We start from the raw sequence: 15692 nt of genomic DNA on the forward strand, positions 1-15692 counted from the left end.
ATAGTAGTAATAGTCAAAATGTTTAATGGCTATTGGCAGAAATTAACTGTGAGTGTGAAGTCAAACACCAAACAGTATGATTGTTTCAATCATTTTAAAAATAGTAATTTTTATGAATTGACATTTCAATTAAAGCTGAGTGATCCCTGTGGATATGATGCCTTCTGCTGAATAATAAGCTTTCATGGTAACAGCTGTTTGACATGTAGCAGACAGCAAAAGCTAAGAAACTAAAAAGGTCAAACTCCACTGAGTCTGGTTTTGACATGTCTCTGTTTCCCTCCATCAGTCAAATCTAATTTGTAGCCAGCCTAATCATTACAACCAGGCACACTTGTTGCCTTTGCAGAAACCTGATAAATCTCAATTGAAAATGCGGCTACGTTGCATACACTTTATCCACATGTTAGAAAACTGCATTATTATTACCACAGGCACGAGACCAATATTCCTTTAGCTATTGTAAATTAAATGTTTGCAATCTCTATCATAATCATGCATTCATGAAATGCCAGAGACTGTGCATACACAATAGAAATTTCACAGTATACTATACTATACTATATGCCCATGTTTAACCCTCACAGTAAAAGCAATATCCACAAAACAAACTAGATGATTACAAAAGACTAGTAGCAGTCATCTTTATTGCCTTTGTATACATAGACTGTGCTTAAACACTAGAGTAGCTGGGTAGCTTAAACACTGCAAAAAGAATGCATTAATTTCATCTCAGATTCAACTAAACTTCATTTTATTAAAAGAAGAAAAAGATTCTTCCAATGCAGTGAGATAATTTCTAAGATTACTCCATCCATACTGGCTACATAAGCTTTAATAAACTGACCAAACAACAACCAACACACTACTAAAGCTTTCTGGGTGGCTCTTGCAATTTAGGATTCAGGAAGCTGCCAAAATACAACATTACAAAAATAAAATACCTCAGACACCGTACACATACAGGTACCATCACTTAAAATCTTGTCAGCCTGATTTTTTTTACCGTCTTGCACCTCATTTCTAAATCAAGCAAATTTGAAAGAAATTGCCGAAGCTTCAGGCAGCTGTGTATTTGAAAAGCCATCATTCCTCATGAAAGGGTTCAGTGGGGTTTTACAAGAACAGCAGTTCTCAGAAGAAGAGAATACATTTCATACATTGCACTAATCATCTCTCTCCACATGGTCCAACTGCACATTTTCTAATCACCCTTTGAGGCACGACGAGTGGAAGAGCTATTAAAATCCATTTACAATACAGTATCACAGCAGCGAGAGAGAAAGACAGCCAGACAGAGAAAAAGAAAAAGACCCCCGAAGGGTTCATTTATGGCATGAAGAAAACGGGTGTTTAAAGGACATTAAAAGTGATGTAGTTACACTGTTGAATTCAATGTGAAGGAGGTGTTAGAAATAATCAAATGCTGTTATGTTAAAGCTTTCTGATAAATATGGTTGTTGTTTAACTATTGATTTGACTAAGGTTTGTAATTAAGTTTCAGTGTCACAACATATTATTGCTGGCACACAGCCTCAACAAAGTAAAGTAACAGTAACAGAAAAAAATCCATGTGTTTGCCATTAAAGGTAGACAACACATGAGAATAACAGTACATTATAATATACATGTGTTCCTTACCATTGTATTTTAACCATAACAATCCTATCCAGGTATTCCATACTCTATTTACTGTGGTCTCTAAGATACCATAATAAGTCATAAGTACTGTCTTTCAAAATGTTCTTTTTATTCTGGATTTCCAATAAAGTTTAAAGGCAAGGCTGCATTACTGTGGGTGGATCTTAACTTCTAGCAGAGCAATCAATATGAGATAGCAAAGGGGTGTTTGTGTGTGTGAGAGTTTGTGTGTGTGTCAAAGAGAGACAGAGTGAGAGAGAGGACCTTGGCTATGCCCTTGTTGATGTAAGTAACATTGTAGCAGTCAAAGGGGTTGAAACCCAAACCATTCTCTGAGGTTCCCCAGCCAGCTTGTGACACCATGTCTCCTTTGTGTGTGTGTGAGTGTGTGTGTGTCTGTGTGTGCCTGTTTGTGTCTGTGTGTGCGAGTGAGTGACATCTGACAAGGTCTTTTAATATTTAATCATCGCTAATGGCTGCACAACTCTTTCGCTTTCTGTTTCTAATCATTTATCTTTAGGTCAAAATCCTATAAATAATACTCTACAGATCTATTCTTCTGTTTTGCTATTTTTTTTAAAGTTTTAGAACAGATGTTGGGGTATACCTTTTAACAGGCTGTCCCATAGAACTAACAGATACTTCAACAGAGTAAGCACTGCATAAGAAGTTCCATCCCTAATTTAACAGCTTGTTTATTGATAATATCATCCTGAACTGTCACCACAGTTAGCGAGCTACCTTAAGCCTGTAATCACAACTCTGCATTCAGTCTGAACACACCTGATGTAAACCCACATTTGAAACTCGAATACTAGGTTTCGTGAAGGATAAAAAAAAAAAAAACGAACTACACTTTCTTCTTGGACAGATTTACACAGCAGTCAGTAAGGGTGTGGTGGAATCGGTACAAGTAGAGACTCCTACTGAAACACAGAGAATGATGATTTATTAAATTACTGTCATGAAAATGGAGGAGATGCTGCCACAAAATGTGCTTTAGAGTCTGGGAGGCTTGATTTCCATCTGAATATTTTTTTTATAGTATAACTGACTTTGGCATTTATTGACTCATAATACTGTCCAAACCTCTTAGTTGTCAAATTAAATAAAAACAGTATGAATCAGGAGAGTGCCACGTCACATGTACAGAAATGACATTAGAAATAATAGCATTAATGTGATATTAAGTTACAAATGAGTTATAGCAGCATAGTAAAATGTATCTATATCTTTTGCATTAGAGGATGTAGTCATAAACTGAGCACAGATAAATATTTCATCTATTTCATGTGGTCAGAAAGATGGAAAAAAACACCTTCCTCCGTATCAAAGTGCATTTGCGGGAATAAGTAGGTTTTTCTTGCCCTGCCTGTGAGATACGAATGTAGCTTTGGGCCACACTGCAGACTTCAAAGGAAGGATATGCAGGGGGGAAATAAGCCAGCTGCACTGGCAGCATGAAATACTGAGGGGCATCTGGGCATGTGTTTCTTTATGTTTATTTTTGAGCCAGTGGGCACACGCAAATGTGTGTGCACACTTTGTCACAATTTGTCTATTTTATCATATGTGTGTGTGTACATTTGTGTGTACATACCCTACTGTCCAAACTCTAACATGACCCGCTTTACATCATTTTGAAGTCTTCACAAGAGTTTTGCTTGAGCAGCCCTCAGGATGAATTTTATATTTTAGCAGCGCTACTGGTAAAGCTCCATGAATATCGCAATCATCAGTATCTTGTTCATTTCTTCCAACACTTTCCTAAATTGTAAAGTGTAGCCTCTGGCACCAACAGGTTTTGGAATTGCTATGATTATGGAAACCTTGGGCTTGAAATCAAAATGTTCCAGCTGATCACATAGCGCTATAACATATAATCAAACCTTTAACATTTTGAAACAGCAGAATCAACTAAATATATAGGGCATCCTGGTGGCTTTGTGGCTAAAAAACTGCAACAACCTCCATCAAAGTATCCAATAAATATACGATAATAAGACAAAAATACCAACAATAAATAAATAAAAATCTATTGAAATTATGATACAATTCCGATCTACAAAAGTTTATGTCTGTATGACAGTTCCTGGTGAAGTCCAAACAGTGGGCAGGTACATATTTATTAAGTGAGAACATGTGTGTATTAGAGAAGGGAAAGGATATGCGCTATGTGACTGGTGTGTTCGTCCGTGTCCAGGATCAAATGTAATTTGTGTAAAGGAGCAAAGTGGATACATAAAATGCTGGATCTAAATAGGAGATCAAAGTAGATTTGCTGTCAGTTCGCTGTGGTTGTCTCCAGCTGTCTGAACTCACCTGGCTGCGGAGTACAGATGGATGTGAGCTACAGGGAGGGTGAGCCGTGGAGCTGGCTGGTGGTGTCTGCAAGCTGGAAGTGGTTTTATGCTGCATCCTGACACCATCACTGCAGTCAGCCAAGTCAAAGTTGCTCTTCCACACCATTACCTGTAAGGTGAACATAAATTGTCATATAAAAAGTCAAGAAAGTTGACAAAAAAAAGCATGAAATTTGTCTTTTTCTTTTACAGATCTTAATTAATCTTTATGAGCACTGTTTCATAAATTGTCAATACACCAATACACCCTTTGGTGTCAATAACAGTAGTATGAGGAGGTCACATGGTATGGACTTTTGACTACCAAGACACCAGCAAGTCAATCAGTAGGCTATATCTGGTTCAGTGTTTTAGAAGTCATCACCTGTTCATCAGAGCCTCCAGACGCAAAGTACTCTCCTGTCCTGGAGAAGGCCACACAGGTCACTGGACCCTGCGGTGAGGGGAAGAGAAAGAGAAAGCTTGAGACTGGAAGTGATAATACAGTGAGATCATCAGGAGCATCCTGAAACTCTTAGCAGCAAATCGCTCAAATTGAAAAAGAGAAGCAATGTAGTGTGTAATGGTGTGCTCCACAAATCAGTCGACAAATCCTTATGAACAAAAATATATAACAAGAATGGGGAGATCTATGCTGTGCAAATCTCATGAAGTGGGCTAAAATAAAACAAATAATAATCCACAGATAAATTAATCAGCAACTAATCTGTTAAACTGCATAATCTTTTTTCAAGCACAAACAACAAACATTAGGTACTCAGTTGTAAGCATTTGCTGCTTGTCTTTGTCTTATGTGATATTAAACGGAATATCTGGGGCTTTGGACTGTTGGTCAGAAAAAACAAGCAATTTGAAGAGATAACTTTGCGCATTAGAAAATTATGATGGGCATTTTTTTAAATCAATCTATAGATAAAATAAATAATATAAATCAGATTAGTCAATAATAAAAATTGTTGCAGCCTTTAAAAGAAATGGAGCAATCCCTGTTAAAATACTGCTGTCTATGTGTGATAGTCAGCTCATTCATTCATCACCCTGCACATAGTAACTTTGAATAATTAAATATCTTTCTCCTGCCAGGCAGTAGAGCTGCAGTGAACGTGTAGGTGTTAATGTTAATATGGGGGTATGTAAATATTACATAATTTAACAAAATACACTATAAAAATAAAACTACACAAACACAGTTGTTTCAAACGTTTTATGTAACATACAATGACAAGAAGAACTGGAGAGGATTAAGCCTTTTTTGTGTCAATAGTTCATAGTGTTTAGCTCTTCTTTAAACTATTTGAGGAAATAAAAGTATGCTAAGAAACAGAAACTCCTGCACGTGTGTGTGTGTGTGTGTGTGTGTGTGTGTGTTTATGTGTGTGGAGGAGGGGTGGGCGTGTAGGACTGTAGCAGAGCAATCAATAACAGAAAGCGGAGACTCAGGTGAGGTGAGGTCATACATGGTCAGAGCCAAAAAGGATCACCTGGGGATGTCGGGTCTTTGGCATGCCGTGTATGTGTGTTCCTCAAGCGCACAAAGAAAACTCAGAAAATCACTCTCTCCCTTGGTTTATTCTTTTCTCTACCTCACGGTGCAGAATGGGGTCAATGATTAAAGCCTGAGCCCTCTGACAGTGTTCAAAGAGTGGATGAAGGAGAGAATAAACAAAAGAAGGGAAAAGAAACGGACAGGGAGGCTGCTAAAGAAAAAAGGGAGCTGTGTGCTGTGGCTGGCACCCAGACAGGCTGGTTTGGGTGAGGAATGGTTTCCCAGAAGCACCTGAGAGAAGCAGACAGTGTCACTATGGCAACGCGACGGCCTGACAGACAGCATGTTCTGTCTCTGCTCTGACTAATGCCTGCTGCCAGGCTGGCACTTGCCATGGCCAGACACACACACACACACACACACACACACACACACACACACACACACACACACACACACACACACACACACACACACATACATTCAGAGTCTGACAGGGCAATGAACCTAACTGGCGCATTTTATGCACTGATAAACGAACAGGGGTTGTCACAAACCAGACAGGCCCCACATGGTGGGCTCCATAAAGTTATGACTAACAAAAACGATTACGTGCTTGTACTTGCTATAGTTTGTACACCGTTATTTCATTAAAATATATGTCGAGGAGGAGTTAAAAAACCTTTATTATGAATAGAACAAAGAGCTCTAGTATCAGATTCATACTCAGTATCAACTAATATTCTAAGTTTACATATCAGAATTGATATTACAGAATATATGAGATAAGTACATCTTAGTACATCAAAAATAAGCATTTTAGTTAAAAATTCTGCCCTTTCCTCCTCCTGTAAACACATTTATTACACAGAGAATATTAAGATTCCAATAACAAAACTAATAACATATGTTAGGATATTTACAGCACAATCTGCAGGTCTGCATTATCACCAGTAATATGTGTTGCAACAACACATCACCAACTCTGTGTGTGCTGACAAAGGCTAAAACACACTACATAGACAAATTCGGCAGTTGATTTATGTGTTGCACTACAAGCTCCGCCACCAATACTGTAAACAAATTTACACTGGAAGTGGAGGCACAGATGTTTGGGTTAATAATGGTCGCGATCGCCGAAGGTAATCTGCGTGAATGTGGAAGTTATTCAGCCTCAGAACAGTCTGATATTGTTTATGACACAGGTTTGGGGAAAAAATAAGAGTATGTACCACTTCTGTCTGACCTCCACAGGTTGAGTATGAAAGTGCAATGTGGAGCAGCTAATTAGCAGCAACAGGAGTTTGCAAGCTTATGATTAAAAAACCTCAAACTCCAGGATTTCTTGCATTGTAATCATAGGGAATCCAACATTTAATTTAATTACTTCTAAAATCAAATTTCGCCCACCCTATAACGAGTTTCAGGCAGGAGTGCATTTAACTATAGAAATACTCTAGCATCTTATCTCTTTAATGGGGTCTTAAAAGCTAAAAGGGTACTCATGTACTAAGTTGAAGTTTCTTCATAAAAAGTTTTGGATCACGTTGTGAAAGTCAGTTGTCAGACAGGAGGAGCAGAGAGACAAATCTACCTAAATTAGGCTGATTTAACCCAGCCAGGTAAGGTCCCCTGAGGCGAGGTAAACAACACGTTTGTCAGATCCAACAGACAAAACACTCCCTCAGAGCCCTCATGTGTTTTCACATACAGTACGCACATAGGTCTACACACATACACAAGAATAACACATGCAAGCAGACACATAAACACACATAAACCTATACACCCACACTGAACAGATGGGGGTCTCTCCCATCTCTAGCTATGCGACTGGAGAGACAATTAACACCCTGAGCGCTCCCAGCACCAACAGATTGGCAGAGTTACCACTGAGCCAAAAAGAACAACAACAGAAATGGAGACAGAGTGCAGGAGATGACAAATTTGGAGGTGTGAAGAAAGAAGGGGAAAAAGTGTTTTTTTTTCATCTTGATAAAGGGAAAGGTTTTGGCAAGCAGCTGAAGAAAAGCACAGGTGACACAGACAAAAAAGACAGGATGAGAGACAGGCAACGTGTACAGAGGGATAGATAAACAGATGGACCACATGTGGTACTGGCAAGCCACTGATTTCCACAACTAGCCAGCAAGCCAGTCCATCAGCTGTTCAAACAAACAGATACAGTCAGTGAGCTGTCCGGCCAACTAGTCCGGCCAACTAGTCCGGCCAGCCAAAATGTGAGTACATGAGAGGCAGGAGAAAGGGAAGAGGTTGGAGCAAATAGAGAAGGACGAGGAGGGAAATGAGGTCGATAATGATGGTGTCGATGCTAAAACATCCCCAGAACACACGGAGGGGAGTGTTAAAGTCAAAGAGAAAGGACGGGACGGAAACAGAGAGGAGGAGGAAGAGAAGAAGAGGATCCTGAGGAACGGAGGCAGAAACACAGTTCTGTTTCCTTCCAACAACCCTGAGATGACTCATCATGAGTGGGCTGCCCGCTCGCCTGGCAAGTACTAAAATACACCACATACAAAAAAAGGCATCATACGCACACACTTGCGCACATACACACTTCAGACAATCAAACATGCACAAAGGAGATGTCAAACACATTCACACAGACTACAGACATGACCTACCGTGACTGGATAAACTGCACAGTTTGGCCTGTGGGATATCTGAACTGTCTTCAGTGTGTGTGTGTGTGTGTGCGCGTGTGTGTGTGTCTACCTGGTGTCCGTGCAGTGTATACAGTAGCTTGCCCTCTACAAGGTCCAGTATCTTCATTGTGGAATCGCTGGATGCAGTGATGAGGAAATTACCAGCTGGGTGGAAAGACAAGCTGTTCACCACCCCACTGTGGACTGGAAAACACACACACACACACACACACACACACACACACACACACACACACACACACACACCACACACACACACACACACAGAACATCAAAAACCTAATTAAAGGTCAAAAATAATGTATTATAATTAATTATTGATACTCTCAAAATAATTTTCTTTTCTCTTTAAACTGGATGTCAGAGGAACAGGTCGGTTAAGAGTTCAGTGTCTTGCTCAAGGACACTTCAGCAGGGCAGATGCTCGCTAACATGGATATGCCTGGATCCCACTGAAGTGTACTGCTGCTGTCACAATGCCTCAGTTTCTGCGTAACCTGAGAATGGCTTAACATTAGGGTTACATTAGCACATAGCATTACAACAAGTTGATTAGCTGCTACTGTTTAAAAACCGGATCTGAAACTATTCTACCATGTAGTGACTGGGTCCTTGACTGAGACTAAATGAAGACAGCAGGCATTTGATGAGCGACATGTTCCCTCTGCTGGCTGCAAGATGCTATGACACATATAGATATAGTGATAAGTGAAGTGATATAGTGAAGAATGTATTCTCTTGTATGACTCAGGATACACAAAACACAAAACCAGTTGAATTAACCGCCCAAAAGCTACCGAAGATGACTAAAAGTCAACTTAACAAACTAACAATTACCAGTGATTGTCATGAGTAAACACACCATATTTTAAACTAAATATTACACAATGCGTGCACAATTGGTAATTTACTACAGTGGTGTGTGTGTGTGTGTGTGTGTGTGTGTGTGTGTGTTAAATAAGGCACAGTGGAGAAGAAGCAAGAGGAGAGGAAAAGCTTTTATCTTCATGCCCCATCTCTTCAGACAGATGTGATTATCCATTATTAGATCTCACAACTCAAATCTATTTAAGAGAGCTGATTAGAACAATCAGACTGACTGGCAGGCTTGGTTTATTCAATATGCAAGAACTCATAAATCTCAATTACCACTTTAATGCTGAACTTTAAAGCTTTAAAGGTGTTATTTCAGTAATCTGTTGTCAGCCTCAGCTATATCTTTCACTGTGTTTAAAGGTGAAGCTTTACTTAAGCTGCATTGCAGTGTTTGGTGGAAGTGGATGACAAGACTTTGAGTGTTTGCATCTTTGTTGCACTTGTTTTTAGTTGTACGTCTATTTCTATCTTCTGTATGTAAGTACAGTGAGAGCATCTTAAAACCAGGGTCAAATGCCGTGTGCACGTTCACATAAATACTTCCTTTAAACAGTTTTTGAGGTTTTCTTTACCTTGATAGTGCTGTAGCATCTTATGGGATCTGATGTCCCATACTTTGACAGAGTTGTCAGTACTGGAGGCAGCGATACATGTCCCACTGGGATGGAAGTCCACATGGTTTGCATAACTTGGGAGACAGAAAACATGATATTTAATGTAATATGGTCTTTGGTCAGGCTTCAGGTCTATTTTTTACACAATTCATTTTAAAATCAAAAACACATTCATTAGTTTTTAATTGTTGCTGCTGAAACATCAGTGTAAATGTTTTTTCTATATATGTATGTATACACAAAGTACATAGTTATCTAAATCCTCAACATATCAGAAGAAACATTAACAAGAAATGTTTCTCACTGTAATTATTTCTCCCACACATACAAACACATCAGAAATTTGTATCCACATTTTTCCCATACTTTTCCCCTTGCCTTAAGTGCTCACCCAGCATGTTCATAGAAAGAATGAATACAGTCTCTGCTATTCTTGTCCCACAGCTTTATGGTCTTATCATCACTGGAGGACACAATCAAACGATCATCTGGAGAAAACCTGCAAGAAATGTATTGGAAATTCTAGATCAAAAACTGGCCATAATATAATTTGTACAGTTGTAAAACAAGTCAGAAATGTCTAGATGTTTTTTGTAATTAAGTGTGTGTGCATATCATACTTGGCACAGCGGACCCAGTTGATGTGCTGGTTGAGAGAGAAGAGGAACTTTTGCCTGTGGACAGTCCACACTTTGATGGTCTTGTCGTCAGAGGCTGTGACCAGAGTTTGTCCGTCACTGGAGAAGTTAACGCTGCGCACGGTGGCAGTGTGAGCCCTGAACGCTGTTGACTCAGCCTTCCTGTACACACACACACACACACACACACACACACACACACACACACAAACTTTTAAAACAAACTACCAAAAGCCAGTGGGTGTTCACAAATGTGTGCCTTCTTCTGTGCTGACAGAAGCAGGAGATTTTTTTTGTGAGTCAGCATCACTGTCCTTTGTGGCAGCTTTCTAGTGGAATAAAATAATAGTGAGTGACAATAGAGATGAACCACTACAAAACTCACATGCTGGGCACCCAAAGACGTACAGTCTTGTCTCTGGAGGCGGAGGCCACCAGGTGGCCAGAGGGAGAAAACTGAACAAAAGTGACAGCATCTTTGTGTCCATCAAAACGATAAGCTCGCATCTGAGGTTTCATGTTCCAAATCATCACACAGGAGTCCATTGAGCCTGTGGCTGGGAGAGGATAGAGCACAGGTGAGTTAACTGAACACCGTATGTATGAGTGCAGAGAACATACCACACAGAAAATTAAAATAAAAAGACAACAGCAAACAGGTGCAGCAAATGATCTGGCCACAGACAGACGAACACGAGACACAGAATAAAACTAAAGTAGCAGTTACCGATCTGTTTCATGTTGGAGCTGAAGTCCACACCTGTCACAGCATCCCTGTGACCCTTGAAATGTCTCTCTAGAGTCGGATCAGACTAAATGGAGAAAGAAACAGCCATATTAAAGCCTGTGAAAACTTGCTTTGAATTTTAAGTATCTCTCAATAATGGTAAATAGTCATGACTTAATAAGCAACAATAAAAGTTCAAAGTTGAAAAAAAAAAAATCATCACAGGCAGTTAAACACCAACGAAATAGCTAATCTGCATCATCAGGACTGTGTGGGTGTGCGATATTATTGACAGTGGTCTGGCAACACAAGCAATCAACCCCATAATTACGTAGCTAAAAGGCTGATGACATACTCTGCACTGAGTTAAGTGTTTATACAGTACTGCACTCTGTTTTCAGTACAGCTTGTAGGCAAGTCAGGCCTGTAAAATACTGACAATCTTCATGCCATTGAGAATCTAGCTGTATACATTATGAAGACAGAAGTATTAGAACACCGTATGCGTTTACCTAAACACAGGCTTTTTATTACTGAAGACATATTGATATGCCACAGTAGGAAAAGCTGACGTGTTAATAATAAAATGAACAATGGCTGAATTCTATTTAGCTGCTTCAGTTTTAGGATCCAGGTGTTGTGCATGCTGGTTCACTGTCATGGCTTACTGGACTTACTAAACATACACTAAATAATATGGATATGTTTTGATCACATTAGTTCATTTTCTACTACAAAAAGAATACTGGTTGGAGTTGGAAAGCACTACATCCGTGTGGTGGCGCTGTGTCACAGTGTACTTTAAACCTACTTTTTGTTTAAATCCAGACAAACCAACAACTTAACAACTTAATTCAGTCTTCTTCACTGGTTGATTATAAGAGATTAACATGTAGTATGTATTTTGTCTCCTGTCCACAAATGTTTTTTTATAAACAATGCCAGATATAGTCCTGCACAGTTCTCACAAAACATCTCGACCAATCAAATTTCCTATTTTTCCAAGCATTGTGTTGGAAAACCCCCCAAAAAATGTGTGTGTGTGTGTGTGTGGGGGTGTGTGTGTGTGTGTGTTTAAAGGCATTTAAATAGTAAATTAAATTGTCTATTTTCTGATTTACACTGGTGCCGGTAATGAACCAATAAGCTTTATACCAACCAGTGTAAAACAAACAGAAGAAGAAGAAGACTGCACTACCTCATGGAAAGTACATAATCGATTCATTAATTATTTAAAAATGACAAAAATAATAGAGAGAATTTAGTATTTTTAGTTTGTTTGTTTGTTTGTTTTGCCACCGCACCACACTCCAGTCCAGCAGGTGGCGCTAATGCACCTACAAGCTGGTCTGCCAACCGCCATTAACACCCGAAGAACAAGAAGAAGGAAGAACCAGCAGAAGAAGAAGACTGCGTTACCAAGGAGACGTGAGCTGTGGCGCTACTGACTGCTAGCCGTTGAACTACCGTTGGCCGTTGAACTACCGTTGGCCGTTGAACTCGGAGGAAGAGTAGAGAGGACTTTCGGCGCCGCATGTTTTTTTTTTTTTTGTGTGTGTAAGGAGACATTTGTGACATGGCAGAACTGCACATTATAGGCCAGATCGTCGGCGGAACTGGTTTCCCGCAAAACAGCCTGTTTTGCAAATGGGGAGTTCATGCGGGAGGAGCATGGCGTCTCCTGGCCGGGCTGAAGGAGGGTCAGACCCAGGTGGATATCCCCCAAACAGGAGACATGGCGTACTGGAGCCACCCGATTGATCTCCACTACGCCACCAAGGGAGTGCAAGGCTGGCCGAAGCTTCACCTCCAGGTGTGGCACCAGGACTCCTTCGGCCGCTGCCAGTTGTACGGTTACGGATACTGCCATATCCCCTCCAGCCCCGGACATCACCGGATAAGCTGTGTGACCTGGAGGCCGATCGGGTCCTGGCAGGAGCAGCTGGCGCAAATGTTTGTCGGCGGAGGTCCTCAGCTCCGCAGCCCGGAGCTTGTGTACAGCGGGGCGGACAGATACAGACTGCACACCGAAGCCATGGGGACTGTGGAGCTGGAGCTTGGCATCATTATGAGACACTTTGACAAATATGGCGTGGAGAGTTAACGGAGTGAAACTGAAAGGACTTTATGAATTTATATATTGTGCAGACTTGTTTTTAGTACAGTTTTGTACTTTTTTGTTCTAAATTGTGTTTTTTTTATACATTAATATTAGGTGATAATATTAAATAATAAAGAAACTTGTCTTAACGAAGTTGGTTTCTTGTTGGTGTCACTTTCCATAGCAAATATGATCAGACATTATAATGAAGTACTGTAGAGCTGTAGGGCCTACAAATGTTGTGAACATCTGTCAGAAAACATTTTTGGTTTGTTTGTTTGGTATAGACCCCAACAAATGTCACATCATTACAATTTCATTTTTTTTTTTTCCAGTGAATCTGATACAAAAATGATCATTCCCACTGATTGTGAATCATATCGTCATATTTTACTTGATTTTTTATTAGGGTTGCACAATTAATTAAAATATTTTCAAAAATGCAAACTGCAGAAGCTGCAATTTAAAACACAAAAGGTCCTATATGTGAAAAAACAGTATAATGAACTACTGTAGTTCTGAACTTTAATTCTCCACATTTAAGAAAACAAAAAAAAAAATTCCACATCATCATGATTTTAATACTTTTTTCAGTGAAAATGTATCATTGAATCATTCCCACACTAACCCCAAATCATATCACAATTTCAATATTTGTCAAAACAATCGCAATATCTTTACCATATTGTGCAAAGTTGGTGCAGCAACAGGTTACTGAGTATTTTTCCCAAACTAAATTAGGTTAATTATTTTTTTTTTTACCTCAACACATTAGCATATGATGAATAAATATGAGATAAGTTGTGGCCAGCTATAGAGGTTGAAGCCAAACATGAATCAGGGTGTTATAAAAACAAAAAACTGCACAACAGTTGTTTAGTTGATCCAAAACCTGGTAACAAACTGATTCAAGCTGCTGTATGTAGCTAACAAGTTCTACAAAGCTCATCTACAAGGCCCACAGGATTTGAAGCTATGTGATTACGTAGTTATTAGTGCAATCCTCTTAATTTACTTCTCTCTCAGAGTTTGATACACACAGACTTCTGTCTCTTTTTAATCGTTAGTCCAGATTGTTATCAAATTATTTCCCAAGCATGTGTACTGACAGCACAGCAGAAATAGATTCATGTGCATACAGGAATTGGAAATGCTCCATTGTGCTGTCGTTGTCTAGGGCAGAAAATAACTGAATATGTCGACTAACACTTATCTATTTAGCACCATTTTAATCATTTCATTCTATCCAACATCCCAAACATGATTGACATGAGTTTGCCTGCCACAAAAGCAAAAATGCTGCAATTTTGAAGGGCTAATAATATATAAAATCTGTAACTACAACTTAAATATGACACCTAAGCAGCATATACACAAAACAGTATGAACTCACAGTAGCACAATGTACTGTGGTGGTGAGACAACCTTACTTTTACTTTTAAATGATTCAACATACAGAATTTCATGACTAAGTGCTATGTTTATTACACAAAAGCACAGCAGACAGAATAATAATTAACTTTAACATTGTCTGACACAGCTAAGTGCAAAAAAACCCCACAAAAATGAAGACTTTTTCATTCCTGTCACAGTCGGTTAAGGCTGAGGTTTTAGTTGAAGCTTTGAAATGGGTTGTGCTGTAGACTTGTAACCAGGGTTGGGAGGGTTACTTTAAAAATGTAATCCAATACAAATACTAATTACCTGTTAAAATATGTTGTCAGTAACCTAATCCCAGTATCACAATATTAAAGTAACGTAACTCGATGATTCCTTTACTTTACTTTTGAATTACCATAACATCAAATGTGTAAATACAAGTCATGTACAGAAGTATTGATGCATGTAATATAAGACAACAGAACAATGTAATCTTTGAAAAGAAGAAAACAGAAAGCCTCAACACTGTGTCCTCTGCTCAGTGTATTTTAACTAAAACTAATGTATTTTAATGTTAGTGTAAAGCTGCTAAATCATCCCCATTTTTACTAAATGTAACTGTAATCTGATCTTTTTTTTTCTGTAACTAATGGATTACAGTTATTATCCTGATTTCTTAAATTAACTGTAACATATAATCATTTACTTCCCTGCTTGTAAAGTACTTACTGTAGAAAAGATATTTCCTGAAATACACTTTCATTCATTTATAACCACAGACATATAGTTAAAATCCAGATTACCTCCTGTAACTGAGAAAGCCTGAAATACAACCATTACCAATTCACTTTATGATAACGCACTGGGTAAATCATGTGCACATAAAACCAATTCTCTAATTCCCACTTTCTACTTTTACTTTAATAGCGAACGTAAACCACAAACAGGAAACGTACTTCAAGCCCACAGAGGGCTCCCGGTAACAAGTGTCACACAGTTAACGTTAACGTACACTCACCATTGCAGCAGTCATCTTTCCTGATACCGGAGCCGTTGATAGCGACCGTTACGACCGTTACAACCGTTACAACCGTTACCGTCCAAACGCAAAACGGTACTCGTACGGTTAGCTCACCGGCTAACGCTAGCGTACGAGCGAGCTAACCGATAGTTGCTGAC

At 39.2% G+C, this 15692-nt stretch overlaps 2 protein-coding genes across 4 annotated transcripts in view; one reads left to right on the forward strand and one right to left on the reverse strand.

Moving 5' to 3' along the window:
- The window catches only part of poc1a (POC1 centriolar protein A), a 36569-nt gene extending 20877 nt beyond the window's left edge, over nt 1-15692 (reverse strand). Inside the window, exons 1-9 of one of the 3 annotated variants that reach the window (XM_051415774.1) lie at nt 15532-15692; nt 11033-11117; nt 10691-10862; nt 10288-10467; nt 10059-10166; nt 9626-9741; nt 8227-8360; nt 4369-4437; nt 3964-4113 (exon numbers count right to left, since the gene is read on the reverse strand). In XM_051415774.1, the coding sequence (XP_051271734.1) occupies nt 3964-4113; nt 4369-4437; nt 8227-8360; nt 9626-9741; nt 10059-10166; nt 10288-10467; nt 10691-10862; nt 11033-11117; nt 15532-15546 (1029 nt within the window). In that variant the 5' untranslated portion in view covers nt 15547-15692. Of the gene's footprint in view, nt 1-3963; nt 4114-4368; nt 4438-8226; nt 8361-9625; nt 9742-10058; nt 10167-10287; nt 10468-10690; nt 10863-11032; nt 11118-12451; nt 12539-15525 lie in introns of those variants that run through there. The other 2 variants (XM_051415773.1, XM_051415775.1) reach the window with 2 other exon arrangements.
- Nucleotides 11154-13286, forward strand: b9d2 (B9 domain containing 2). The gene has a single exon (XM_051415781.1). The coding sequence runs from the start codon at nt 12609-12611 to the stop codon at nt 13134-13136; it is 528 nt and encodes a 175-aa protein (XP_051271741.1). The 5' UTR covers nt 11154-12608; the 3' UTR covers nt 13137-13286.

Source organism: Dicentrarchus labrax, unplaced genomic scaffold, assembly GCF_905237075.1.
Source record: "Dicentrarchus labrax unplaced genomic scaffold, dlabrax2021, whole genome shotgun sequence".
NCBI classification, from domain to species: Eukaryota; Metazoa; Chordata; class Actinopteri; family Moronidae; genus Dicentrarchus; species Dicentrarchus labrax.

Bases quoted from the DNA above. Each gene is read 5' to 3' on its own strand.
- b9d2 (XM_051415781.1), top strand. From the start codon at position 12,609: ATGGCAGAACTGCACATTATAGGCCAGATCGTCGGCGGAACTGGTTTC.